General features: G+C 43.2%; 1 protein-coding gene across 1 annotated transcript in view; it reads left to right on the top strand.

Annotated features, from left to right (window-relative positions):
* The window catches only part of LOC126175092 (proton-coupled amino acid transporter-like protein CG1139), a 120906-nt gene that overhangs the window by 66266 nt on the left and 28736 nt on the right, over window positions 1-25904 (top strand). The window contains exons 5-6 of the mRNA XM_049921633.1: window positions 5373-5494; window positions 21246-21330. Coding sequence (XP_049777590.1) covers window positions 5373-5494; window positions 21246-21330 — 207 coding nt within the window. The remainder of the gene's footprint in view (window positions 1-5372; window positions 5495-21245; window positions 21331-25904) is intronic.

Here is a 25904-nt window from a genome sequence, read left to right on the forward strand (position 1 = left end):
TGTATCACGTCAGTTACACTCTCTCCCCTATTTCGCAATAATACAAAACTTGCTGCCGTTCTTTTAACTTTTTCGATGTACTTCGCGAGTCCTATCTGGTGAGTATGCCACACCGCGTAGCAGAACTCCAAAGAGGACAGACAAGCGTAGTGTAGGCAGTCTCCTTAGTAGATCTGTTACAATTTCTAAGTGTCCTGCTAATAAAATGCAGTCTCCGGTTAGCCTTCCGCACAACATTTTCTGTGCGTTTCTTCCAATTTAAGTGGTTCGTAATTGTAATTCTTGGCTATTTAGTTGAATTTACGGCCTTTAGATTTGACTGATTCATCGTGTAAGCTAAACTTAACGGATTATTTGTAGCTCTCATGTAGATGACCTCACACGTTTGATTATTTAGGGTAACTGCCAATTTTTGGACCATGCTGATATCTTTTCTAAATCGTTTTACAAATTTGTTTTGATCTTTTGATGACTTTACTAGTCGATAAACGACAGCATCATCTGCAAACAATCTAATACGGCTGCTCCGATTGTCTCCCAAATCGTTTACATAGATAAGGAACAGCAAAGGGCCTATAACACTACCTGGGGGAACACAAGAAATCGCTTCTGTTTTCCTCGACGACTTTCCGTCAATTTCTATTAACTGTGACCTCTCTGACAGGAAATCACGTACTGAGACGATATTCAATAAGCACGCAAATTTCACTAGAGGCCGCTTGTATGGTACAGTGTCAAAAGACTTCCGGAAATCCAGAAATACGGAATCCATTTGAAATCCCTTGTCAATAGCTCTCAAAACTTGGTGCAAGTAAAGAGCTAGTTGTGTTTCACGAGAACCATGTGTGTTGACTATGTGTCAATAGACCGTTTTCTTCGAGGTAATTCATAATGTTCTAACACAATGTATGTTCCCACGAGCCATTCACGGGTGGAAGAAGAAATGGGAAAGCAACAGGGGTGCATAAAGTACGCCACACACCTCAAGGCGGCTTGAGAAGTAAGGATGTGGATGATGTAGGTCTATGGTACACAACTGCTGTGAAGGAAGTTGTAATGAGACAGCAACTACTGCACAGTAACTGTAATACAAATCATAGGAGTACAGACAGATGCTGGAGGAAGTCTAGCTGTTCGGAGGGGATCGTGTGGCAACAAGGTACGGCTGTGTCGCCATTCAGTAGCCTGGCCAGTGAGACCGTTTTGTTGCGTGGTTTACGTTCGTGGACGGGATCTCGATACGGCACCGCCGCCGAGGACCGAGGGCTCGATACCTATCCTGCTTCTTGGACGTGGGCCTGGAGCATCGTTCTACCCTGTTGCATTGTAGTATATGAATCTACACTCAGTCTCATAAATTAAGGATAATGCCGATACATGGTGAAACAACGCTCTGGTGAGCAGTTTGCGGGCTTAAATCACCTCGGGGTATGAATATGCGGTGCATTTGACCTGCGGTCGTCGCACGGTGGCGCTGGCAGCAGTCCACATACGCAGAGGTGTGTTGGTTCAAATGGTTCAAATGGCTCTGCTACGGTCATCAGTCCCCTAGAACTTAGAAAACTTAGAACTACTTAAACCTAACTAACCTAAGGACAGCACACAACACCCAGCCAAGTGTGTTGGTGCGTGTCAGAGTGCGGTGCAGCGAGTAAGTGTGTAGACGTTTTCAGATGTGCTAATGGCGACTGTGTGTTAAAAATGGCTCAAAGAACACATATTGATGACGTTATGAGGGGTAGAATACTAGGGCGACTGGTGTCTGGTCAAACACAGCAGGTCGTAGCACGGGCCCTCCGTGTGCCACAACAATTCCAGCAGGCAGGAAACGTGTCTAGGCGCTATAGTACGGAACTTCCACTGTGTACAACACCACAAGAAGACCGATATCTCACAATCAGCGCCCGCAGACGGCCACGGAGTACTGCAGGTAGCCTTGCTCGGGACCTTACCGCAGCCACTGGGACAGTTGTCCCCAGACACACAGAATGGACTGAACAGACATGGTTTATTCGCCTGGAGACCTGCAAGGTGCATTCCATTGACCCCTGGTCACAGGGGAGCCCGTACAGCCTGGTGACAAGAACACAGTACATGGTCATTGGGACAGTGGTCTCAGGTTATGTTCATGGTCGAGTCCAGGTATAGTCTGAACAGTGATTTTCGCCGGATTTTCATCTGGCGTGAACCAGGAACCAAATAACAACCCATTAATATCCTTCAAAGGGACCTGTATGGAGGCCGTGGTTTGATGCTGTGGGGTGGTATTATGATTGGTGCACGTACACTCTTGCATGTCTTTCACAGAGGAACTGTAACAGGTCAGGTGTACTGAGACGTCATTTTGCACCAGTATGTCCGCCTTTTCAGGCGTGCAGCGGATCCCACTTTCCTCCTCACGGATGATAACGCACGGCCCCACCGAGCTGCCATCGTGGAGGAGTACCTTGAAACAGAAGATGGAATGGCGAATGGAGTGGCCTGCCTGTTCTCCAGACCTAAACCCCATCGAGCACGTCTGGGATGCTCTCGGTCGACGCATCGCTGCACGTCTTCAAATCCCTAGGATACTTCAGGAGCTCCGACTAGCATTGGTGCAGGAATTGGAGGCTATACCCGAGCCGCTGCTCGACCACGTGATCCAGAGTATGCCAACCCGTTGTGCGGCCTGTGTACGTGTGCATGGTGATCATATCCCGCATTGATGTCGGGGTACATGCGCAGGACACAGTGGCGTTTTGTAGTACATTTGTTTCGGGACGGTTTTCTCAACTTATCACCAATGCCGTGGACTTACAGATCTGTGTCGTGTGTGTTCCCTATACGCCTATGCTATTAGCGCCAGTTTTGTGTAGTGCTACGTTGTGTGGCGCCACATTCTGCAGTTATCCTGAATTTATGAGCATGAGTGTAGTTGGGAACATTTTTGAATATGTCCCTGCTCCAACTCGCACGTTTGGGTGCCGGGGTCGGAACGGCCAACCCGACTAGGTGTAACGCGGCCGTCGGAATTTTACTGTTTAATTATCCTGCTTAATCAGATATTGAGATCTTGAACGTATTGGGCAAGTCAACGTCATGATACCAAGAAAATACTGCAAACATAGAGTTATGGAATCTTACTTTTCCGTGTTTGAGGCATATTTGAAATCAGAATTTAAAAAACGAAAGAGTAATGTCTGTTCTTGTTGACATAGTAAACTGGAAATTGACGGAAGCTACAGTCCCTATATATTTGCCTACCACAAAGGATAACAATATGGTAAAATATAATAACATGGCAAATAATGATAACGATGCATTCATGCACACATGCATTTAGTCCACACTACTAAACACTCATAGGCAATACCGCTACTATAATGAAATCTACTGTGGACCTGATAAAATCTGCTGTATTACTGTAGTGGCTGTAAGATTTTCGTGAATGATTCTATGTCGAAAGAAGTTTCAAAAAAGTGATTGGGACGCTGCACTTTACAAGATGAAGGTAGCTCGACTGTTTCCCGTGGCCATAGAGTTTTTAGTGGAAACTCTGTGGCACTTTTGCATCTCGTCACACAGGGCAATGAATTTCTTCTTCCTTTGTTGATATATTGCCACTGCGGTTACGACAGTCCGTGCTATTCTTGCAGATGTCACGTTTTCACATCACTGAATTGCCAGCCAGTACTATTCCTCAATACTTTTACAATAAGCAAAGTCATTGCCTACCAGGTGTAGTTCTCTCACAGACATTATAAAAATGTTTTCATACATTTGTTTCTCTCACTACGAAGTCTATTTCGTTACTGTTCAACTTTACATAACATGCATCCCCAAAATAATAAACTTTGCAACTACAAATGGTTCAAATGGCTCTGGGCACTATGGGACTTAACTTCTGAGGTCATCAGTTCCCTAGAACTTAGAACTACTTAAACCTAACTAACATAAGGACATCACACACATCCATGCCCGCGGCAGGATTCGAACCTGCGACCTTAGCGGTCGCGTGGTTCAAGACTGTAGCGTCTAGAACCGCTCGGCCACCCCGGCCGGCCTTTGAAACTACAGCTTTACTCACAAAGAAAAGGAAAACATTTACACAAGCACTTTCGTAGCCCTCCATACCCATTCCGCAATGCAGGAGATGCCACGCCGACTGGACGACGTCCCTTGGTCCCTCAATGTCTGCACGAGAAATGCTCGTGATTAGTTAATTAGAGTTTGATAGATGAAAGGAAGAAAAATATATTATATATTACTGTGTATGTGTGTGTGTGTGTGTATTTTAAACGTGAATTGTAGTATAGCATTTACTGTGCTATTACAAAGCCTACACCTGCTCCCGTACCTTCCGATGGTGTCGACGCTACCTGACGCTACCGATACCATTACAAACAAGTTCTTCTCCCTGAACTTAAGATACCTTTCCAATTTGACACGCTGTTATCACTAATAACCAAAGTGTTTTCCAGCCAAACCTTGTCAAAAAGGCTTTCTTTCAATATTCAGTGTGGAAACAACATCTTAGAAGGCTCTCGCCGCCATAGTCTGTTAACATGACGGTTTTCTGGGTATGGTATTGCGCCATATTGTAAAACCAGAGTGTCAGGCACCGTTCCTATGGAATTCTTCTGCGACCACTGTAACCATACCCGAAAAGTTGTTTCATCGGCCATAGTTGTAAGTATTTTATTACTTTAATATTTTAAAAGTCAACTCAAGAGCTACATTTCTACTGACGCCAGCCTACCGTCGACACCAAGTGCGATGGGATGAAACTACATTGTTGTTGTAAACCGATGCATTCCCGTCATTGTTGTTGTGGTCCACAGCCGAAAGACTGGTTTGATGCAGCCCTCCACGCTACTCTATGCGAGCCTCTTCATCTGCGAGAAACTACTGCAACCCACATCCGTTTGAATCTGCTTACTGTGTACATCTTTCGGTCTGCCTCTAAAATTTTTACCATTTTTACCTCCTTCCCCCCCTCCCCCAGACACACACTTCCTTCCAATACGAAATTGACTGTTTGTGTCCTGTGAACTGATCCGTTCTTTTAGTCAAGTTATGCCACAAATTTATTTACTCCCCAACTGTCTCATTAGTTGCACAATCTACCCATATAATGCTCAGGGTTCTTGAGTAACATCAGATTTCAAAGTTTCTGTTCCCTTCTTGTCTAAACTACGTATAGCCCACATTTCGTTTCCATCCAAAGCTACAATCCAGACAAATTCCTTCTGAAAAAGACTTCCCAATAGTTAAATATGTATTCGGTGTTAAGAAATTAATGTTCTTCAGAAACGCTTTTCCTACAATTGCCATTGTCAGAAACTACACTAAAAGGAGGAAATACTGTTGTAACTGAGCGTGTTTCTGTGCAGGTGGACTGCTCGCAGCGGCTGTGCCGGCGGCTGAAGGTGCCCTCGATGGACTACCCGGCCACGGCGTCCGCCGCCTTCACCTCGGGGCCGGAGCGGCTGCGGTCCCTCGCCCCGGTAGCCAGGTATGCCGTCAGCACCGACTGGTTCCATAATCCAGTAGTTAGCATCACCTCATCTCAGCTGCTATCTGACTGGAAGGACTGACGATATTTTTATAAATATCGGTAATTCCATATATCGATATTCAAGAAAATGTTATTATCAGCCGCCATCGACATATCGAGGGAAAGTACCGCTATATCGATATGTCGGTATATATAAAAGAAAGGTATCGAAGCACAGGCCTATAAAAATATCGGCTGCAAATTGTAAATACAGTACCGGTTTTAGAGCTGTGTATTTAAGTATTGATTCATTATTAGATAGTCTGTAACTCAACATCCTTAGAGCAAGAACTGAGAGGGAAACGATGTACATTCATGCTTGGATATAACCACTTTGCTATGATAACTGCGTGTGAGTCGCACAGTAAAAGGTGTCCGATGGGTCCCTCGTTCAGTTTCGTCACATACCGGATTTGCCCGGAACACTCCATGTCGACTCCCCTGATTTTTCATTGCTGTAAACGCGCCGATTACGTCCCACGTACGCGACCACCGCCAAGACCAGTCTTGTAGTTTATATTTTCGTTCGTCAGTTTCAGCAACTGTTTTTGAAGAACGCCGATGTGAAGAAATAGCGCACTAGTTGCGTTAAAAATTTGTTCCTTAACGCAACTGATTTCTATTTCTTCACGTCGGAAATCTTGTTATTCCATTTACATCGCCACCCTCCAGTGCAATCGGACTTCTTCTTTGTGCCACCTATACTTGCTTCACACAGTCAAGGAGAAAGACTGGGTGTTATGGGAGCTCAAAAAGTAGTAAGAGTCCTACACACACTGAAGGTAAAATTATGGTCTACTACAATTTCAAAAGAACCATTTCAAATATTTACCGGAAATTGCGAAAGAAATATAAGATAAAAGTATCGGCACTATATGTTGCCATTTCGATATCGACATCTCGACATCGAGTGAAAGAGATCGTCGGTATTATCGATATTTACTGGTAAACGTAACGAAGTGTAGATATTTTATCAGCAGCTCTACTGCCTAGTGTGCAGACCAGAGCCTTCACAGTTGCTGCTTACACAGTTATTTAATATTTACACTTACACAGTGTTCCCTGGTCGGCTGTTCGGAACCAAGGAAGGAATATTTGGTTTAACGTCCCGTCGATATCGAGGTCATTAGAGACTAACAACGTGTCCGGATTGTACCAAGAATGGGAGAGGAATCGGTCCTCACCTTCCAGAGTAAACATTCTGGCATTTATCTGGAGCGATTTATGGAAATTACGTAAAACCTAGATCTGGATGGCTGGACGCGGGTTCGAACCGTCGTCCTCCCGAATGCGTGTCCTCGGCGCTCGGGCACCGCACAGTCAGTCACGCCTACTACTGCGGTGCCCCAGGGCTTTAACTACACAGGCAGTGTCAAACTAGGCACGAGCCACACCTCAGCTGTCACCAAAAATACGTCACATTCGAGCCGCATGTGGCAGTTCACTCCGTACGAGAGTATCGCCAGAGCCCACCGAAGTTACACTGCTGGCCATTAAAATTGCTATACCAAGAAGAAATGCAGATGATAAACGTGTATTCATTGGACAAATATATTATACTAGAACTGACATGTCATTACATTTTACGCATTTTCGGTGCATAGATCCTGAGAAATCAGTACCCAGCACAACCGCCACTGGCCGTAATAACGGCCTTGATACGCCTGGGCATTGAGTCAAACAGAGCTTGGATGGCGCGTACAGATACAGCAGCCCATGCAGCTTCAACGCGATACCACAGTTCATCAAGAGTAGTGACTGGCATACTGTGACGAGCCAGTTGCTCGGCCACCATTGAACAGACGTTTTCAATTGGTGAGATCTGGAGAATGTGCTGGCCAGGGCAGCAGTCGAACATTTTCTATATCCAGAAAGGCCCGTACAGGACATGCAACATGCAGTCGTGCTTTATCCTGCTGAAATGTAGGGTTTCACAGGGATCGAATGAAGAGTAGAGCCACGGGTCGTAACACATCTGAAATGTATCGTCCACTGTTCAAAGTGCCGTCAGTGCGAACGAGAGGTGACCGAGACCTGTAACCAATGGCACCCCATACCATCAAGCCGGGTGATACGCCAGTATGGCGATGACGAATACATGCTTCCAATGTGCGTTCACCGCGATGTCGCCAAACACGGATGCGACCATCATGATGCTGTAAACAGAACCTGGACTGAACCGAAAAAATTACGTTTTGCATTCGTGCACCCAGGTTCGTCGTTGAGTACACCAGGCGCTCCTGTCTGTGATGCAGCGTCAAGGGTAACTGCAGCCATGGTCTCCGAGCTGATTATTCCATGCTGCTGCATACGTCGTCGAACTGTTCGTGCAGATGGTTGTTGTCTTGGAAATGTCCCCATCTGTTGATTCAGGGATCGTGACGTGGCTGCACGATTCGTTACAGCCATGCGGATAAAATGCCTATCATCTCGACTGCTAGCGATACGAGGCCGTTGGTATCCAGCACGGCGTTCCGTATTACCCTCCTGAACCCACTGATTCCATTTTCTGCTAACAGTCATTGGATCTCGACTAACGCAAGCAGCAATGTCGCGATACGATAAATCGCAATCGAGATAGGCTACAATCCGACCTTTATCAAAGTCGGAAACGTGATGGTACGCATTTCCCCTCCTTACACGATGCATCACAACAACGTTTCACCGGGCAACGCCGGTCAACTGCTGTCTGTGTATGAGAAATCGGTTGGAAACTTTCCTCATGTCAGCACGTTGTAGGTGTCGCCACCGGCGCCAACCTTGTGTGAATGTTCTGAAAAGCTAATCATTTGCATATCCCAGCACTTCCTGTCGGTTAAATTCCGCGTCTGTAGCACATCATCTTCGTGGTGTAGCATTTTTAATGGGCAGTAGTGTATAAACGCCACGCATAAGAATAAGTTAAAATAACAGTGGTTGCATCTTACGACAACAGTTATTTACTCCGTAATGACAAATCAACTCCTTTGTCTAGGAATAGCGCTTGTGTTTGCTAATCAAAACGATCTCGGTTCCGTGTTCGAATGCCTCAGCTGCTTAAATTTTGAATAAAATTCATCAGCAGTGGCGGCCGAAGACTTCCGGCGAAAGAGGTCAGCCTCATTCTGCCAAGAGCCTTCTCAAAGAGGGCCAAGAAGCCAATGGGGTGGGAAAGCGTCCACAAAATGTGGAAGAATCAGCTTGATCAACGACATGAGGATGCAGAACACAATGCATTAACGACACATGACGTGTATCCATAGGACATGTGGTCTGTAAGTGAAAAAGTGTTCTGGTGATCGCTCCATTGGCAAAAGATTCCTGACTAGTCCCCCATACGGATATCTGGGAATGGACTGCCAAGGAGGAGATGACCGTGAGAAAAAGATTGAATTACTAGCGACAGGGTAAGATTCTACGAGTCGGGGTGCGGAATGTCAGAAGTTTGAATGTGGTTTGGAAGCTAGAAAATCTGAAAAGCGTAACGCAAAGTCTCAATCTAGATGTAAGCGTCAGTGACGTGAAATGGAAAGAAGACAAGGAAAGCTGGGCAGGCGAGTAGAGTAATATCAGCATCAGCAGAAAATGGTTTAACAGAGGTAGGATTCGTTATGAATAGGACATTGCACAAAAGCGTGTAATCAGAATAATAGTTGAAGCCCGCCCAATATCACCTTTCAGACGTTTATTTAAGGAACTCGAGATATTCACAGTAACTTCGCAATACATATATTCACTTGTGAAATTTGTCACTAATAACCCATCCCAGTTCAAAAATAACAGCGAGGTGCATAGCTAGAACACTAGAAGAAGGGATGATCTTCACTATTCTAAAATAAATCTCACTTTGGCACAGAAAGGGGTGATTTATGCTGCCACAAGAATCTTTGGTCATTTGCCAAATAGCATTAAAAGTCTGACAGATAGCCAACCAACATTTAAAAGCAATTAAAAGTATTTGTGAATGACAACTCATTCTACTCAGTAGATGATTTCTTAGATATGAAGTAGTAACTGTAAAAAAAAAGAAAAAAGAAAAATTAATTAATTATATTGTGTAAAGAAAAATTATGTTAAAGTGACAGGTTCCACATCATTAAGAAATGTTGTATCCATGATCTAAAGAGCAAAGATTTATGTATGTATGTACGTATATACGAGTGTGCGTTACTGGGAACAGTTCAGTGACAGGGTTGTTCTCATCAGAATCGATAGCAAACGAACACTGAAAACAATGGTTCAGGTATATATGCCGACATCGTAAACATAGAATAAGTTTACGAGGATACTGAACGGGTAATTCAGTACGTAAAGGAGTACGAAAATCTAATAGTCATGGGGGACTGGAATGCAATTGTAGTGGAAGGAGTAGAAGAAAATGTTACAGGATAATATGGCTTGGGACAATGAGTGAGAGAGGAATAAGGCAAAAGGCTGACTGAGTGATTTCAAATAGTAATAGCTAATACTCTGCTCAACAATCACAACAGGAGGACGTATACTTACAAAAGGCCGGCAGAGACAGAAAGATTTCAGTTAGACTACATCTGGGTTTGGCAGAGATTCTGAAATCAGATACTGGATTGTAAGGCGAACCCAGGGGCAGATGTAGACTCAGATCACAATGTAGTAGTGATGAAGAGTAGGCTGAAGTTTAAGAAGTTAGTCAGGAAGAACCAATACGTAAAGAAGTGAGATACGAAAGTACTAAAGAATGAAGAGATACGCTTGAACTTCTCTAAGGCTATAGCTACTGCAATAATGAATAATTCAGTAGTCAGTTCAATTGAAGAGAAATGGACTTCTCTAAAAAGGGCAATCACACAAGTTGGAGAGAAAAACGTAGGTACAAAGAAGGTAACTACGAAGGAACCGTGGGTAACAGAAGAAATACTTCAGTTGATCATCGAAGGAAGAAAGTATAAAAATGTTCAGGGAAATTCAGGAATACAGAAATACAAGTCACTTAGGAATGAAATAAACAGGAACTGCAGGGAAGCTAAGGCGACATGACTACATGAAAAATGTAAAGGAATCGAAAAAAAAGGTGATTATAGGAAGGACTGACTCAGCATACACAAAAGTCAAAATAATTTTCAATGAAATTTAAAACGAGAGCGGTGACATCAACAGTGCAATGTGAAATCCAGTGTTAAATGTAGAGGAGACATCGGATAGATAGGTGAATAGTGCACATTGTGAATTTTCAAGCGGAGGAGACCTCATCTGATGACATGATCGAAGAAGAATAGGGAAGAGAAAAGTCATCCAATATTAGAATCAGAATGTAGTAGAGCTCTGAGAGACTTAAGATCAAAAAAGGCAGAAGGGATGGATAACGTTCCATCGGAATTTCTAAGATCATTGGGGGAAATAGTATGAAAACGATTATTCTCGTTGATGTTTGGAATATATGAGACTGGTATTGCAGCATCACACTTTCTGAAAAATATCATCCACGAAATTCCGAAGGCTGCAAGAGCTGACAAATGCGAGGTTTATCGAACCATCACAATAACAGCTCATGCGTCCAAGTTGCTGACAAGAACAATCTACAGGAGAATGGAAATGGAAACTGAGGATCTGTTCGATGACGGTCAGCTTTGGGTTAGGAAAGGTAAAGGTACCAGAGACGCAATTCTGACGTTACGGTGGGTAATGGAAACAAGACTAAAGAAAGGTCAAGACATGTTCACAGGATTTGTCGACCTGGAAAAATAGTTCTACTATAAAAAAATGGCGCAAGGTGTTCGAAATCCTGAGAAAAATCGGGGTAAGTTATAGGGAGACACGGGTAATAAACAAGATGTACAAGAAGCAAGAGCCGCACGGAATGGCCGCGCAGATTGAGGCGTCCTGTCACGGACTGCGCGGCCCCTCCCGCCGGAACTTCGAGTCCTCTCTTGGGCATGGGTGTGTGTGTTGTTCTTAGTTTAAGTAGTATGTAAGTCTAGGGACCGAAGACCTAAGCAGTTTGGTCCCTTAGCAATTCACACACATTTTGAACAAGAAGCAAGAGGGAACAATAAGAGTGGAAGATGAAGAACAAATTGCAAGATTAAAAAGAGTGTAAGATAGGTTTGTAGTCGTTCGCCCCTACTGTTCAGTATACACATCAAAGAAACAATGGCGGAAATAATATGAACGTTGAAAAGTGGAATTAAAATTCAAAATGAAAGAATATCAATGATAAGATTCGGTAATGACATTGGCATCGTCAGTGAAAGCGAAGAAGGATTACAAGGTCTTTTGGACGGAATGAGTAGTATAATGTGTACAGAATTTGGAGTAAGAATTTACTGAAGAAAGACGAAAGTGATGAGAAGCAGCAGACACGAGGACAGTGAGGAATTTAACATCAGGGTTAGTGATGACGAAGAAGACGAAATTAAGGAATCGTGCTACCTAGGGAGCGAAATAACACATAAAGGACGGACCAAAGAGGACATAAAAAGCAGACTATAACTGGCAAAAAAGCCATTCCTGACCAAGAGAAGTCTGTTAGCAATCAAACATAGGCCTTAACTTGAGGACGAAATTTCTGAGAAAGTACAATTATAGCACAGCATTGAGGTATCAGGCATGGACTGTGAGAAAACGGGAGCAGAAGAAAATCTAAGCATTTGAGATGTGGAGATACAGAAGAATGTTGAAAATTAGGTTGACTCTTAAGATAAGGGATGAGGAGGCTCTCCGCAGAATCGGCGAGGTAAGGAGTATGTGGAAAACACTGACAAAAAGAAGGGACAAGATGATGGGACAGGTTTTAAGACGTTAGGGAATAACTTACATGGTACTAGAGGGAGTTGTGGAGGGTACAAGCAACAGAGGAAGACAGAAATTGCGAAACATCTAGCAAAACATTGAGGACTTAGGTTGATAGTGCTACTCTGAGATTAAAAGTTTGTCACAGGAGAGGAATCTGTGGCGGACTACATCAAGCCCCTGATGACCCCTCCCACCCCAATAAAAATTAAATTAAAAATAAAAATAAACCAAGTCCTGGTAAATCTAGCGCAAGTGTAATAAAGCTGAGTTGAAACGTGCAAGAAGCAGTACTGTTAACGAGAGCCCAATAAAAAAATCAAGGAAAGGTACAGAATCGATTAGGACGTCTTACAATACTCATATAATAAAAATCTTAAAACAGGACACACTCACTGAGCAAGATTAGACCAGCAGTGCCACTCAAATATTTTTTCTTCATCAAGCCTGGTACTCAAAGCAATAAATGACAAGATTAAACCTAAGGCAAAAAACATGACAAAAAACAATGCCAAAAAGAAATTAATGGGCGTAAACAGTTTAACAGGAAGGATATAAAATGTAGAATGGCAAAGGCAAGAAAAGCATTTCTGGAGAAAAGTAATTAGTTGACATCGAGTATCGATTTAAGTGTGAGGAAGTCCTTTCTGAAAGTATTTGTATTGAGTGAAGCCCTGTATGTAAGTGAAACATGGACGATAAACAGTTTAGAAAAGAAATGAACAGAAGATTTTGAGACGTGATGGCACAGAAGAATGCTGATGATTAGATGTGTAGGTCACGTAACTAAAGAAGTACTGAATAGAATTGGGGAGAAGAGGTATTTGTGGCACAATTTGACTAGAAGAAGGGATCTATTGGTAGGACACGTCCTGTTGCATCAAGAAATCACCAATTTAGTGATGGAGGGAAGCAGGGGGGGGGGGATAAAAATCGTAGATGCAGACCAAGAGATGAATGCAGTATGCAGATTCAGAAGGATATAGATTGCAGTAGTTACTCGGAGACGAAGAGGCGTGTAAAGGATAGACTAGCATTTAGAGCTGCATGAAACCAGTCTTTGGACTGAAGACCACAACAAGGAATTTAACGTGAAACAATAAATAATGAAGTCTTTCGAAATTTGTCGTAACCAGTAACAAGCAAGAAGGAAATAAAGGAATGTAATTTGGTGGGGAGAGAAGTCCAGCAAAAAATACTAAATACAGGGAATTGTGTGTTAAAGTCGGTTCCCGGCACAAGAGGTCAGCAACAGTCAATGTTCTGAAACGTGCTCACCAAGTTTAGTTCATTTAGACTGAACAGGGGCTGTCCCGAGTGACAACAGGTATACCAATCTTTATTTGGCAGTGGGCCGCGACCTGACGATCCCTTCGCTCCGTCTATAGCTGTTCCCTTCGCCTCCTGTCGGCATTCTCGTATAGGCGCAGATGTCATCGTGCAACCGGCCACGATCTGCTCTGGAGGCGCCCACCCAGCTTCGTCCACTCAGAGTGGAGTCCGCGCTCTTGTTATTAGCTGCACCCTTCCTTCTTGACCGCCTGGCAAAACTCCACCACGAGTCTGTAAGTCTCGGAAGTCGCTGTGTACGTTTTCTCGGGCGCCACCCACGAAGCTATTGCTGGGTAAATGTGAAGGGGTTGCGAAGTACTTGATCCACAACATGGCGATCCTTCCTTGTGGTGGTCAGGCGTGGTCGACAGAGACCTTGACGAAGAGTTGACAAAGAGTGTGCCTGCCCTTACGTCCCCATGCAGTCCAACACCGGACCTCCATCACGTCCCAATGCCCCATTAATGTGGAAACTGATCGAATGCACCAGCCGACCAAACGGAACCCAGTAATGTGAACCTTTCCAAACCCTGTCAGGTGCTTATAACGCTGACTCGTACGTGTACGTGGCATTTCCGTGATTTCACAATGACCACTTAACATCTGACACTGATCACGCAAATTTTACTCCTTACAAGGCCTGGTAACAGCACTAAACACGAACAACACTAATTCACACTGGTGGCTGTTCTATCTGTCACAGATAAGTCTAATTCTAATCATTTACGTATCTATCGATAATGTGTAGCTGTACGTAGTTACTTTGACATTCAGCCATGTCTTCTGGGAATTTCATATTTTTTATCAGACAGTGTATAATTTGAAAAAGGTAAAGTCGTCAGCTTAGCTGGGAAATTACAAGAAATAACTAGAAAATTCATTTTAAAACTTGAAACGTAGCTAAATTCTATTCACTAAGTATTTATATTCTTAATTACTCCAAACCAAATAAGACTTCCTTGTTACTTAAGATACCTTTAATAGGGACACCATCACGAGTGATTAATATAACACCCAATTCCTTAATTTCTCTATATTAGTGACAGAACTCAAAAGTGTGACACTACGAAACACAGGTCTGACAGTATTCAACCTTTGTGGATGTGTTCACCACGTTTTGTTGTGGTCTTCAGCCCGAAGTCTAGTTTGATGCTGCTCTCCATGCTACTCTGTCCTGTGCAAGCCTCTTGATCTCCGAGTAACTACTGCAACCTACATCTTTCTGAATCTCCTTACTGTATTCATCTCTTGGTCTCCCTCCATAATTTTTACCCCCCACAGTTTCCTCCAATGCTAAGTTACTGATCCCGTGGTGCCTCAGAATGTGTCCTATCAACAGATCCCATCTTTTGGTAAATTTGTACCACAAATTTCTTGTCTCCCCAATTCTGTTCAGTATCTCCTCGTTAGTTACGTGATTCCCCCATATAATCTTCAACATTCTTCTGTAGCACCCATTTCAAAAGCTTCTATTCTCTTCTTCTCTACTTCTTGTCTCTTCTTGTCTATCGTCCATACGTGGCTCCACTCCAGGCAAATACTTTCAGAAAGACTTCCTAACACTGAAACCTGTATTCGATGTTAACAAATGTCTCTTCTACAGAAACGCTTTTCTTGCCATTGCCATTCTACATTTTATAACCTCTCTACATCGATCATTATCAGTTATTTTGCTGCCCAAATAACAAATCAAATGGCAATGAGCACTATGGGACTCAACATCTGAGGTCATCAGTCCCCTAGAACTTAGAACTACTTAATCCTAACTAACCTAAGGACATCACACACATCCATGCCCGAGGCAGGATTCGAACCTGCGACCGTAGCGGTCGCGTGGTTCCAGACTGTAGCGCCTAGAACCGCTCAGCCACACCGGCCAGCCCCAAATAACAAAACTCGTCTAGTACGTTAAGTGTCTCATTTCCTAAGCTGATTCCCTTAGCATCACTTTATTTTATTCGATTACATCTCATTATCGTCGTTTTGCTTTTGTTAACTTTCATCTTATATCCTTCTTTCAAGACGCTGTCCATTCCGTTCAACTGCCGTCTGACAGAATTGCAATGTCATCGGCGAACTTCAGTTTTTATTTCTCCTCCCTGAACTTTAGTTCCTACCCTAATTTTTTCTTTTATTTCTTTTACAGCTTGTTCAGTGTACAGACTGAATAACTTCGGGGACAGGCTACAACCTGTTCACTTCCTTTTCAACCACTTCGTCTGTTTCATGCTCTTAGACTCATATCACTGTCGATTGGTTACTCTATCCGAAAAAATTGCAGACGTGTGCCCCATTTCCAATAAACAGCAGTTGGCTGTATCGTTTGTTGAACAACTTTTCCCGCGTCTTTAAGGAGTACTTTGTTTCACGTTGACCTAGAAATCATGCCTTATTAACACTATCAGGATACCGAAAATGCTATTTTCGTGCAGTATGGTTCAAGGATATTGGTCAATTTTGACACAGCTCATGTTTCAGAAGGTAAAACATTCTTCTCTACTGGATTCTTACTAAACTGTGAATTTTATTCAGCAGTTTCAATAGTCAGTCTGTTTATTACAGTGGTAACTTTCGAACTGGATCCATTATATGGTGGCATCATTCCTGAGGAATTCACATACATCCGTCTGGGACTAGAACAATTGTTTTATGTAAGGAATTACGTGTTAAAGGCATTTCTGATACATAAGTTTGATGAAATGCAGTAAATTGAAATCGTTATGTCTGAGAGTTTGTTATAAAATGTTATACATTACGAACTTGTACGCTTAGAAATCGATGGAAAGCTGTGGAGCATCTGATAAAATGGATTATACCGGGAAGCTTATCTTTTACCTGAAGCAAACCTGATACCATTGATAACCAATTATTTTACTGTACGGAGACATGTTTTAGCACTAGTAATCTGTTCTTCTGTAGCACTTTTTAAGTTGTTATAATTTCTCGCCGATGTCTTGCTTTGTGAAAACCATATTTTAAAACTGTCCTGCTACTGTGTAGACGTCTGGTAAATCTTAGTGATGGAGAGTGCTCGAAATGAAGTTTTTCAAGCAGTATTTACTTTCATTCTTTTTCGTTTATTCCCTTCATCCAATTTAAGATATCCGTGTTGTGCTTATGTCGTAATAACAGCACAGCAGGATGATTTAAAATGTTATCCCTCCACTTGCGGCTTAGGAACACCAGCTGATATTACACGTTCCTCCCACAGACATGACCTATCTTCTGGAAGTAACTATAAATAACTTCTTTTTCTCGTGGAAGGTGGCAGCCTTGCGGGTGCTCTAGCGCCTGAGGCCAGACAACCCCTTCGCCAGCCCTTTCCTGGGATTGCGGCACTACTCAGCTGAATGGATTTCGAAGTGTCTCACACGCGCATTTCTAACTTGCTCAATAAAATCACGTGGGTAGCGGCAACGGTCTTGCTTTACTGGGTTGTCTTAGAGGACCCTTTGCTGTGTTATTCTGGCACATGTTAATGTTGTACTTCTCCGCTATCAAGCTGCGGGAGGCATGAAAGAGGAATGAAAAAGCATAGACATTCTTTCCTGCTTCAGGGAATTCTTTTATATGTCATAGAATGGTTCTGAACGGTCCTCAGTTGTTCCAATCTGTATACCAGAGCAAAACTTGCGCTCGCACTACGCTCTTAGAGAATCAGATCGCGTTCAGTGGGATTACAGCCTCACAATGTTCTTGGAGAAGAGTTGAATCGTCCGGGGACTGTCAACAGTGTTGATCGTTGTCAAGAACGCCGGACTCCCGCTCATCGCACATGCATGCATGTCCGAAGGAACATTGCATCGTACTCCTTCACAAAACAACCGCTGCTATACTACTGGCCATTTAAATTGCTACACCACGAAGATGACGTGCTACCGACGCGAAATTTAACCCACAGGAAGAAGATGCTGCGATATGCAAATGATTAGTTTTTCAGAGCGTTCACACAAGATTGGAGTCGGTGGCGACACCTACAACGTGCTGACATGAGGAACGTTTCCAACCGATTTCTCATACACAAACAGCACTTGACCGGCGTTGCCTGGTGAAACGTTGTTGTGATGCCTCGTGCAAGGAGGAGAAATGCGTACCATCACGTTTCCGACTTTGATAAAGGTCGGATTGTAGCCTATCGCGATTGCGGTTTATCGTATCGCGACATTGCTGCTTGTGTTGGTCGAGATCCAATGACTGTTAGCAGAGTATGGAATCGATGGGTTCAGGAAGGTAATACGGAACGCTGTGCTAGATCCCAACGGCCTCGTATCACTAGCACTCGAGAAGACAGGCATCTTATCCGCATGGCTGTAACCGATCGTGCAGCCACGTCTCGATCCCTCAGTCAACAGATGGGGACGTTTGCAAGACAACAACCGTCTGCACGAAGAGTTCGACGACTTTTGCAGCAGAATAGACTATCAGCTCGGAGACCATGGCTGCGGTTACCCTTGATGCTGCATCACAGACAGGAGCGCCTGCTATGGTGTACTCAACGACGAACCTGGGTGCACGAATGGTAAATCGTCATTTTTTCGGATGAATCCAGGTTCTGTTTAGAGCATCATGATGGTCGCATCCATGTTTGGCAACATCGCGGTGAACGCACATTGGAAGCGTGTATTCGTCATCGCCATACTGGCGTATCACCCGGCGTGGTGGTATGGGGTGCCATTGGTTACACGTCTTGGTCACCAATTGTTCGCATTGACGGGACTGTGAACAGTGGACGATACATTTCAGATGTGTTACGACCCGTGGCTCTACCCTTCATTCGATCCCTGCGAAACCCTACATTTCAGCAGGATAATGCACGACCGCGTGTTGCAGGTCCTGTATGGGCCTTTCTGGATACAGAAAATGTTCGACTGCTGCCCTGGGCACCACATTCTCCAGATATCTCACCAATTGAAAAGTCTGGTCAATGGTGGCCGAACAACTGGCTCACTACTCTTGATGAACTGTGGTATCGTGTTGAAGCTGCATGGACAGCTGTACCTATACACTCCATCCAAGCTCTGTTTGACTCAATGCCCAGGCGTATCAAGGCCGTTATTACGGGCAGAGGTGGTTGTTCTGGGTACTGATTTCTCAGGATCTATGCACCCAAATTGCGTGAAAATGCAATGACATGTCAGTTCTAGTATAATATATTTGTCCAATGAATACCCGTTTATCATATGCATTTCTTCTTGGTGTAGCAATTTTAATGGCCAGTAGTGTATATTGTATTTAACGGCCGAAAGCGGGCCTTTGAGTTACATATACAAAGTCTCCCCAGTACGGAAATAATATGAATGGGATGATTTCAGATATGACACATAGACGACGACATATGGAAGTTTACTCTGATCGTGAGTCGTTCTCAGATTACCGAAGTGGTTAAAGTGACCGCTCCCGTAAAGTGGAAGACCAGAGTTCGATACCCAAGCGGCACAAATTTTCATTGTTGTCATGTCATTATACAGCTGGAGGGTGATCATATTCGCAGCTGCGAATACATTTCATGTTTTTCATAGCACCTTTAGTCGTCGCAGTGTCTGTTCCTTCAGACTTGCATGCACATCTGAAGGAGCAATGCGTCGTACCTCTCAACAACTCAGTTATTGCAAATAGTGTTCTGTCTGGGGTTATTCAACCGCCTAGTGCAAGTCTTTTTACTTGAGAGCACTTTGGTGACTTGTGATTGGATGTTGGTGAAATGATGCCGAGGGCAATCAAAAATCGAATCCCTGAGGAGATAAAATCTCTGACACAGTCAGTAACCGAACAGGGGCCTCTGTCTGGCAGTCAAGCGTACTGACGACTTTTTTTTAATATCACAAATAAAAAAAATTCGCAATAATGACAAGATAGAAAATGTACTGTCCAATTTGGGCAAGAAAAATTTCACTTCCTCTTGCTTTCTGAACCAATCTTTTTTTTTCTTTTCTGTATAAAACAGAACACAAGCAAACTGTGGGTTCCCTTCTGGTAGCACAACATGAGACTGACGACCACTCGGAACATCACAAAATAAACACCATCCAATCCCAACACTGCACAGCAGGGACTTAGGTGCGATTTCTCAGAGTACATTCTTGTGGAATGGTCAATTGCAAGATGTGGGTCAGTGTCCACTAGAAGCAGCTCAGCTAGTGGTGGGTTGGGGGGGGGGGGAGGGAGGGACCTTAAAAACACTGATTAAGTAATTAGCAAAAAAGTCTGACAACGATATCCGGAAGAGATACTGAACTGCAGTTCAACATGTCTTTTCTGTAGGAATGTCCAAAAGTCAGGCACATCTTTGAGAGCGTATCGAAAAGAGTAGTACATAGAACGTCATTTGATTCAATTTATCACATACGTCTGATTGGGGAACGTGGGTCTCAGGCGGGCAAAGGAATGTTCTGGGCTCGATCGTGTGGGACGTCATTCTCAGAAGACAAGTATCTTCCAAATTACAAGCCACACAACCGCTGAAGGTCCGCACAGCAGGTGATGTTCATCCGTGTTGGTCGCATGACACTGAGGATTCAGCTAGAGCAATATCGTGCAGTCTACGTATTATCCGAAACTTCTTTTTAACCATGAGATACCAGATTGCTCTTGTCTCCATCCCGAAATATATTTGGTGAATCACTTGCCACGTCTGAGCCCACGGGACTCCTGAGTGGCGTTTCTCAAGCACATTCTCAGGCTGATTCCTTATCAGCAGGGCGTACACATCACAGGCCTTAAGCGCCCTGGTGCGGGGGAAATTCGCGTGCACAGAGCTGTAACCGAGGCAGAATGTTTTGATGTGTGAGAACGCAGGCGCGATGTGGGCCTATGCAGTAGGGGACAGGCGGAGCAGAGGCACCAATTCGTCAATGAGGAAACCAGTGACACTATGTCGACGATGGGCCTCATCTTGAGCTTGGTGTTGATATAAAGGGATGCCGTGCGTGCACGAACGTTGATAAGTGGTGTAGAGATTGAGAGCATCGTATCGTATCTTTAAGAGAATGTTACTAACGAAGTATCCAAAGGCCACCTACATCAGCTGTGTCGTAACTGATGTCATCATTGGGATATATGCCAGATGTGGTATCTGGGACGCCATATGGGTGTTAATTAATGGGACCCTTTGGACCATGTTTAACACTCATAGGAGGTGGCTTCCATCACTCGTGCTGAGAGCTTATAAAAGCTATTTGCAGTTCAGCGCCGTTGCACGGCGGACGTCTCTCATAACTACTACTCCTCTTTTGAATTAGAGATGCTGTCAGACAATTAACGTCTTAAACATAAACTGAAATAATTTCTTCTCGACAGTTTCTTTTGCATAGATGAATTTCTGAGTGGATAGTATGTATGTGATTGGGTTTCATTTATCAAATTTTCTGAGAAAATGAATCTTTTTTTGTGATCTTACTGGCACGTTAGACCTCATAATATAGTTGACGAGAATATAATCCACGAAAATGTAATGAAGTTAACTTGTCGTTAGTTAACAGCATTCGCTGACCAGGTCTGTAATAAACGACGGTCAGGGAACGTTTATATCGCATTTGTTCTAAAATGTTTGTTTTCATATACACGGATTACCTGTAGACGGACAGCAAAGTGGAGGAATTGTGCAGAGACTGACTGGTGCTCTCCTCTTCCGCAGCTGGTTCGTGAGCGCCGGGCTGTTCGCCACCTACTACAGCAGCATCACCATCTACATCATCTTCATCGCCGCCACACTCAAGCAGGTCAGCTGCCGCTTGCACTGAAGAACAAGTGTGTCTTGCTGCCATTTCACCCACAGACGTATTACAGGTGTAGCGGACGTAATATTTAGTGCAGCTCTCCATCCCACTGTGCGGTACTACGATAGTGGTTGGATCACGTCACACCTTTCAACACTTCTCCTTCAGTCAAACAGTAGGTCACCTGGTCCAGAGAGCCTACATTTGAAGATCAGTAGAAACCATCGACGACCTTGATCTCCAAGGTGGCAAGAATGACTAATTCTGCACTGTATTCTCTGTGCTGTTAGTATGAAGAACTTTGATGAAAGTCACAGGTTCCTGTCGTCTGCATCGCGCAGCATATGAGGGGTTAAGAGCAAAAGTGAACCACGTCAGTATTTTATTCTTTCGATAAAAACTGGTACGAAGTTAAAGTAATATATTTAATTGCAAATGAAGAATTATGCATTAATTTTTGCCAAAACAGACATAATGTCTGATAGGATAGCCGCAATCAGTAATTTTACAATGTTACTTATAATCCGTGTTGATTGCAAAATGTTTATTCACATGACCGGCTTCGGTTCTAGAAGAAGAACCGATTGCAAAATGTTTATTCATATGACCGGTTTCGGTTCTAGAAGAAGAACCGAAACCGGTCATATGGATAAACATTTTGCAACCGGTTTCGGTTCTAGAAGAAGAACCGAAACCGGTCATATGAATAAATATTTTGCAATCAAGACGGATTATAAGTAACATTGCATTAATTTTTTACAGTGAAAAAGAACATACACATGTTGACCCAGGACACAACGTTTCGTTAGTATAAAAGTTTATTTTACAGTTTATATCACAATTTACTGGACATGGTTCACCAGTGCACTGAAAAAAATTGACTTCTGACTTCAAGTATAATTAAACCTGTATCTCTGTTTCTTCCCATTTTTATATATCCTCTTAAATTACATTTGCTGCTAATTAATTATCCAAACTGCAAACCTACAAGCAAGTTCAATTAATATTTGCTTCTTGTTCTTGTTCTTCATCTCCTTATTCTTCAAGTAAACACGATTTCATACCCACTTACTGAATCATTGTCTTCATGAAAATCTTGATAGACGTTTTACGATCTTGTAGCAGTCTCGGCAATTAAAAGATTGTTGTAGTGATAAAATGAACACTGAATCGAGCATGTTCTTCGTCTTTTGATTTGTAACTTGGAAAGCTGTTCCTGATCAACACTGACTAGTGAGTTTAATTTATTTCCTTTTTTCATCTTCATAAATGTATCACACTGAATTGCACCAAATCACTTAGAGTGAGTTTAAATCTCATTTTAAAAGACATGCCTGTTTGTACCTTATCCATCGAATGTTTAACAAGTGTACTCCATGACCATCAACAGTTTGTTTCCTGTTTGTAATTTGCTGTTCTAATGATTTTGCACTTATAAAATTTTCTCTTTCCTTTACACTTACTTCAGATTTTGGGGGTGTGCGTTTTGCGGATTTTACAGTAATGAAGCAGTCCTCTGGGCCTTAGCTAGAATGGATATTACTTGGAGTTTCATCAGTATTGTCCGGTAAAAATGAATGGCTCGATATCATAAATTTGTGGTCAGTTATTCATCTGAATTTCTGCATCATTGACTGGTTTTAGCACGGTTCAAAAATGGTTCATATGGCTCTGAGCACTATGGGCCTTAACATCTGAGGTCATCAGTCCCCTAGAACTTAGAACTACTTAAACCTAACTAACCTAAGGACATCACACACATCCATGCCCGAGGCAGGATTCGAACCTGCGACCGTAGCGGTCGCGCGGCTCCAGACTGTAGCGCCTAGAACCGATAGGCCACATCGGCCGGCTTTTAGCACGGTCAGAGCGATATTACTGTTTTGGTTCTGTACAGAACACACATCTGAGTAAAGTGTGATACGTTTGTGGCTGAATTCGTACATATTTAATGTGTTCTGACACAGATGGCTATTTCTTAAGAATCTCTACGTCATTCTGTTTCATCATACATATACATAAAGCGGTGGATTGACTGACGCAATAAATGCCAACATTGTATACATAAATATTTCTTTCGTAGTATGCTGTAGATGCAGATAGTTTAGGGAAAAGCAAAAAGTTCCGAAAATCAAATGTAGCGATACGCATTTAATGGCATGTGTGGTTCCCCTACAGAGTTTCTGTAATGTGCTGTCGGCCGGTTTGGCCGAGCGATTGTAGGCGCTACAGTCCGGAAGCACTCGACCGCTACGGCCGCAGGTTCGAATCCTGCCTCGGGCATGGATGTGTGTGGTGTCCGTAGGTTAGTTAGGTTTAAGTAGTTCTAAGTTGTAGGGGATTGATGACCTCAGAAGTTGAGTCCCATAGTGCTCAGAGACATTTGAACCATTTTTTAATGTGCTTTTTAACATGACGTGCTTAGCAATACCACAGTCGGACGCGCTATTGTCTCAGAACATCAAGGAACTACTAAGACTTGTAGATTTAATATTGCCCTAAGCATGGCGTTCACAATGCTCTGAGGAATTATTGATATTTGATGCCAAATAGCTTGTTACAGCGATTATCAATTGTTTGTACTTGATCCACTTTTTCTCTCACCCCTTCACATTTCAGTGAGACAAAGAGTTTCGAACTGTCTGTATTTGATAAAAGAATACTTACGATCTGTGGTTATGAACCGACGTTATTGTGTTTTCTTCAAAAATCACGTATGTGAATGGAATCTCTCCCTCTCTCTCTTTCTCTCTCTCACACAGACACACGAACACACACACACACACACACACACACACACACACACACACACACACACACACACACCTGCTCAGACTGGGAGATAAAGGTACAGTGAGGGTATAAACAGAAAGAAAATTAGTGAGAAGTTGAGGGGAAAGAAAAGGTGAGAGGGATTGAGGGAGAAAAAGTATGAACTCACAAAAACACAAAGATAGGAAGAGACACACAAAGGCAACTAATGAGAATTCAAATAGACCCAAAAAAGCCCTAGAAGTGTACTGATATTGGTGGTGGGGGAAAGCAGACAAGTGTGTGTGTAGGGAGGTGGGGGTGGGGGTGGAGTGAAAGAGGTAGACGGAGTAAGAGGGAGCACTAAAACAGACAGGGGGAGACAAGTGTATTCTCACACTGTGCTCCAAGCATAAGAACTCCTCACAGTAAAACAGAATCGAAATCCTGTTGATTCATGGCGAAGAAACTTTGGCCTCCTCCGACATCAGAATGAGATTCCTTGCGGAAAAAATTAGAAAATACGGTGCTTTGGGAACACTGTAAACATGTGGACAAGAAGCACCTACATTCAGTTCGGTCTAACAACATGGTCCGGAGTATTCACTGAGTTTAGTGTTGTATTACAATGCTTGAGGTGTGCTGTTCTAGATGCAGGCATGTCTTTCTTTTATTTGCTGATTTTAGGAGAGAGTTGGTTTTGGTGTTTCTCTACTGTGGAGAAGAACTGGAACTAGGGAGTGGGAAGTAACAAATGACGATGAACTCAAAAGCATGGAGTAGCATAGCTCATCGTCCGACACCTGTGTCGATACTCAAAAAATATGGTTTCAAAAGAGGATTCACCTCTTTATAAGTATCAAGTAGTTGGAAGGGTTTTGTACAAGACCAGTTGTAATTTCTCTTTCACGTTAAAGAGCCAGGGGTCGTACCATTCAGACTAAAAGTGACAAATGACAACAAATATTTCGCATCAGGAATCACACTATCCATGTCGAGTGTCCTAACCCTACATTCCACCTGCTGCACTACCTGACCATCGCTACTGTAGCCCTCTTCAGTAAAGGTAGACTGCTAGTCAAAATTATCCAAATACCCATTAGTGGACATTTACATGGATCCTTCGCCCTTATGACAGCTTGAATCCTGCTGAAACACTTTCAAAGAGGTGTCTGAATATTTGTGGAGCAATCGCAGCCCATTCTTCCTCAACAGCAGAAATCAGAGAAGTTAGTGATACCACAGTTGAATCTGGTGCGAAGTCGACGTTATACCTCTTCTCAAAATTGTCCCACTGGGTTCAGGTCGGAACTCTGGGCAGGTCAGTCCATTTCAGAAATGTTGTTTCCCACTAACCATTGCCTCAAAGGTGCTGCTTTATGTCATACTGATACAAACTGTCATCGTCCTCGAACTATTCCTCTACAACACAGTGCATGATACTATAAAATGTGTGGATTTCCTTCCACATTTGGTGCTTTCTTAAGCGTGACAAGGGAATCATACCTTCACCGTAGAAACACCCACATAGCCTACAACCATGTCCTTTGTACCTCACTCTTGGTACCAAACATGATGACAGGTGACGTTCTCAAAGCATTTACCAAACACAAATCGTTTCATCGGATTGCCACAGGGTACAGCAAGATTCATCACTCCAAATCAGTCGTTCCCAGTCTTTCACTGTCCAGTGACGTCACTCTTTACACCACCTTTTTTGCGTTACTTAGCAGTGACTTCAGAAATCTATGGGTTGTACAACTGCTCGACTGTTGTACACAATTTTTTAAACCCAAACGCACAGTCATCGTACTAGATTGACTGTT

This window comes from Schistocerca cancellata, chromosome 3 (assembly GCF_023864275.1).
Source record: "Schistocerca cancellata isolate TAMUIC-IGC-003103 chromosome 3, iqSchCanc2.1, whole genome shotgun sequence".
NCBI lineage: Eukaryota > Metazoa > Arthropoda > Insecta > Orthoptera > Acrididae > Schistocerca > Schistocerca cancellata.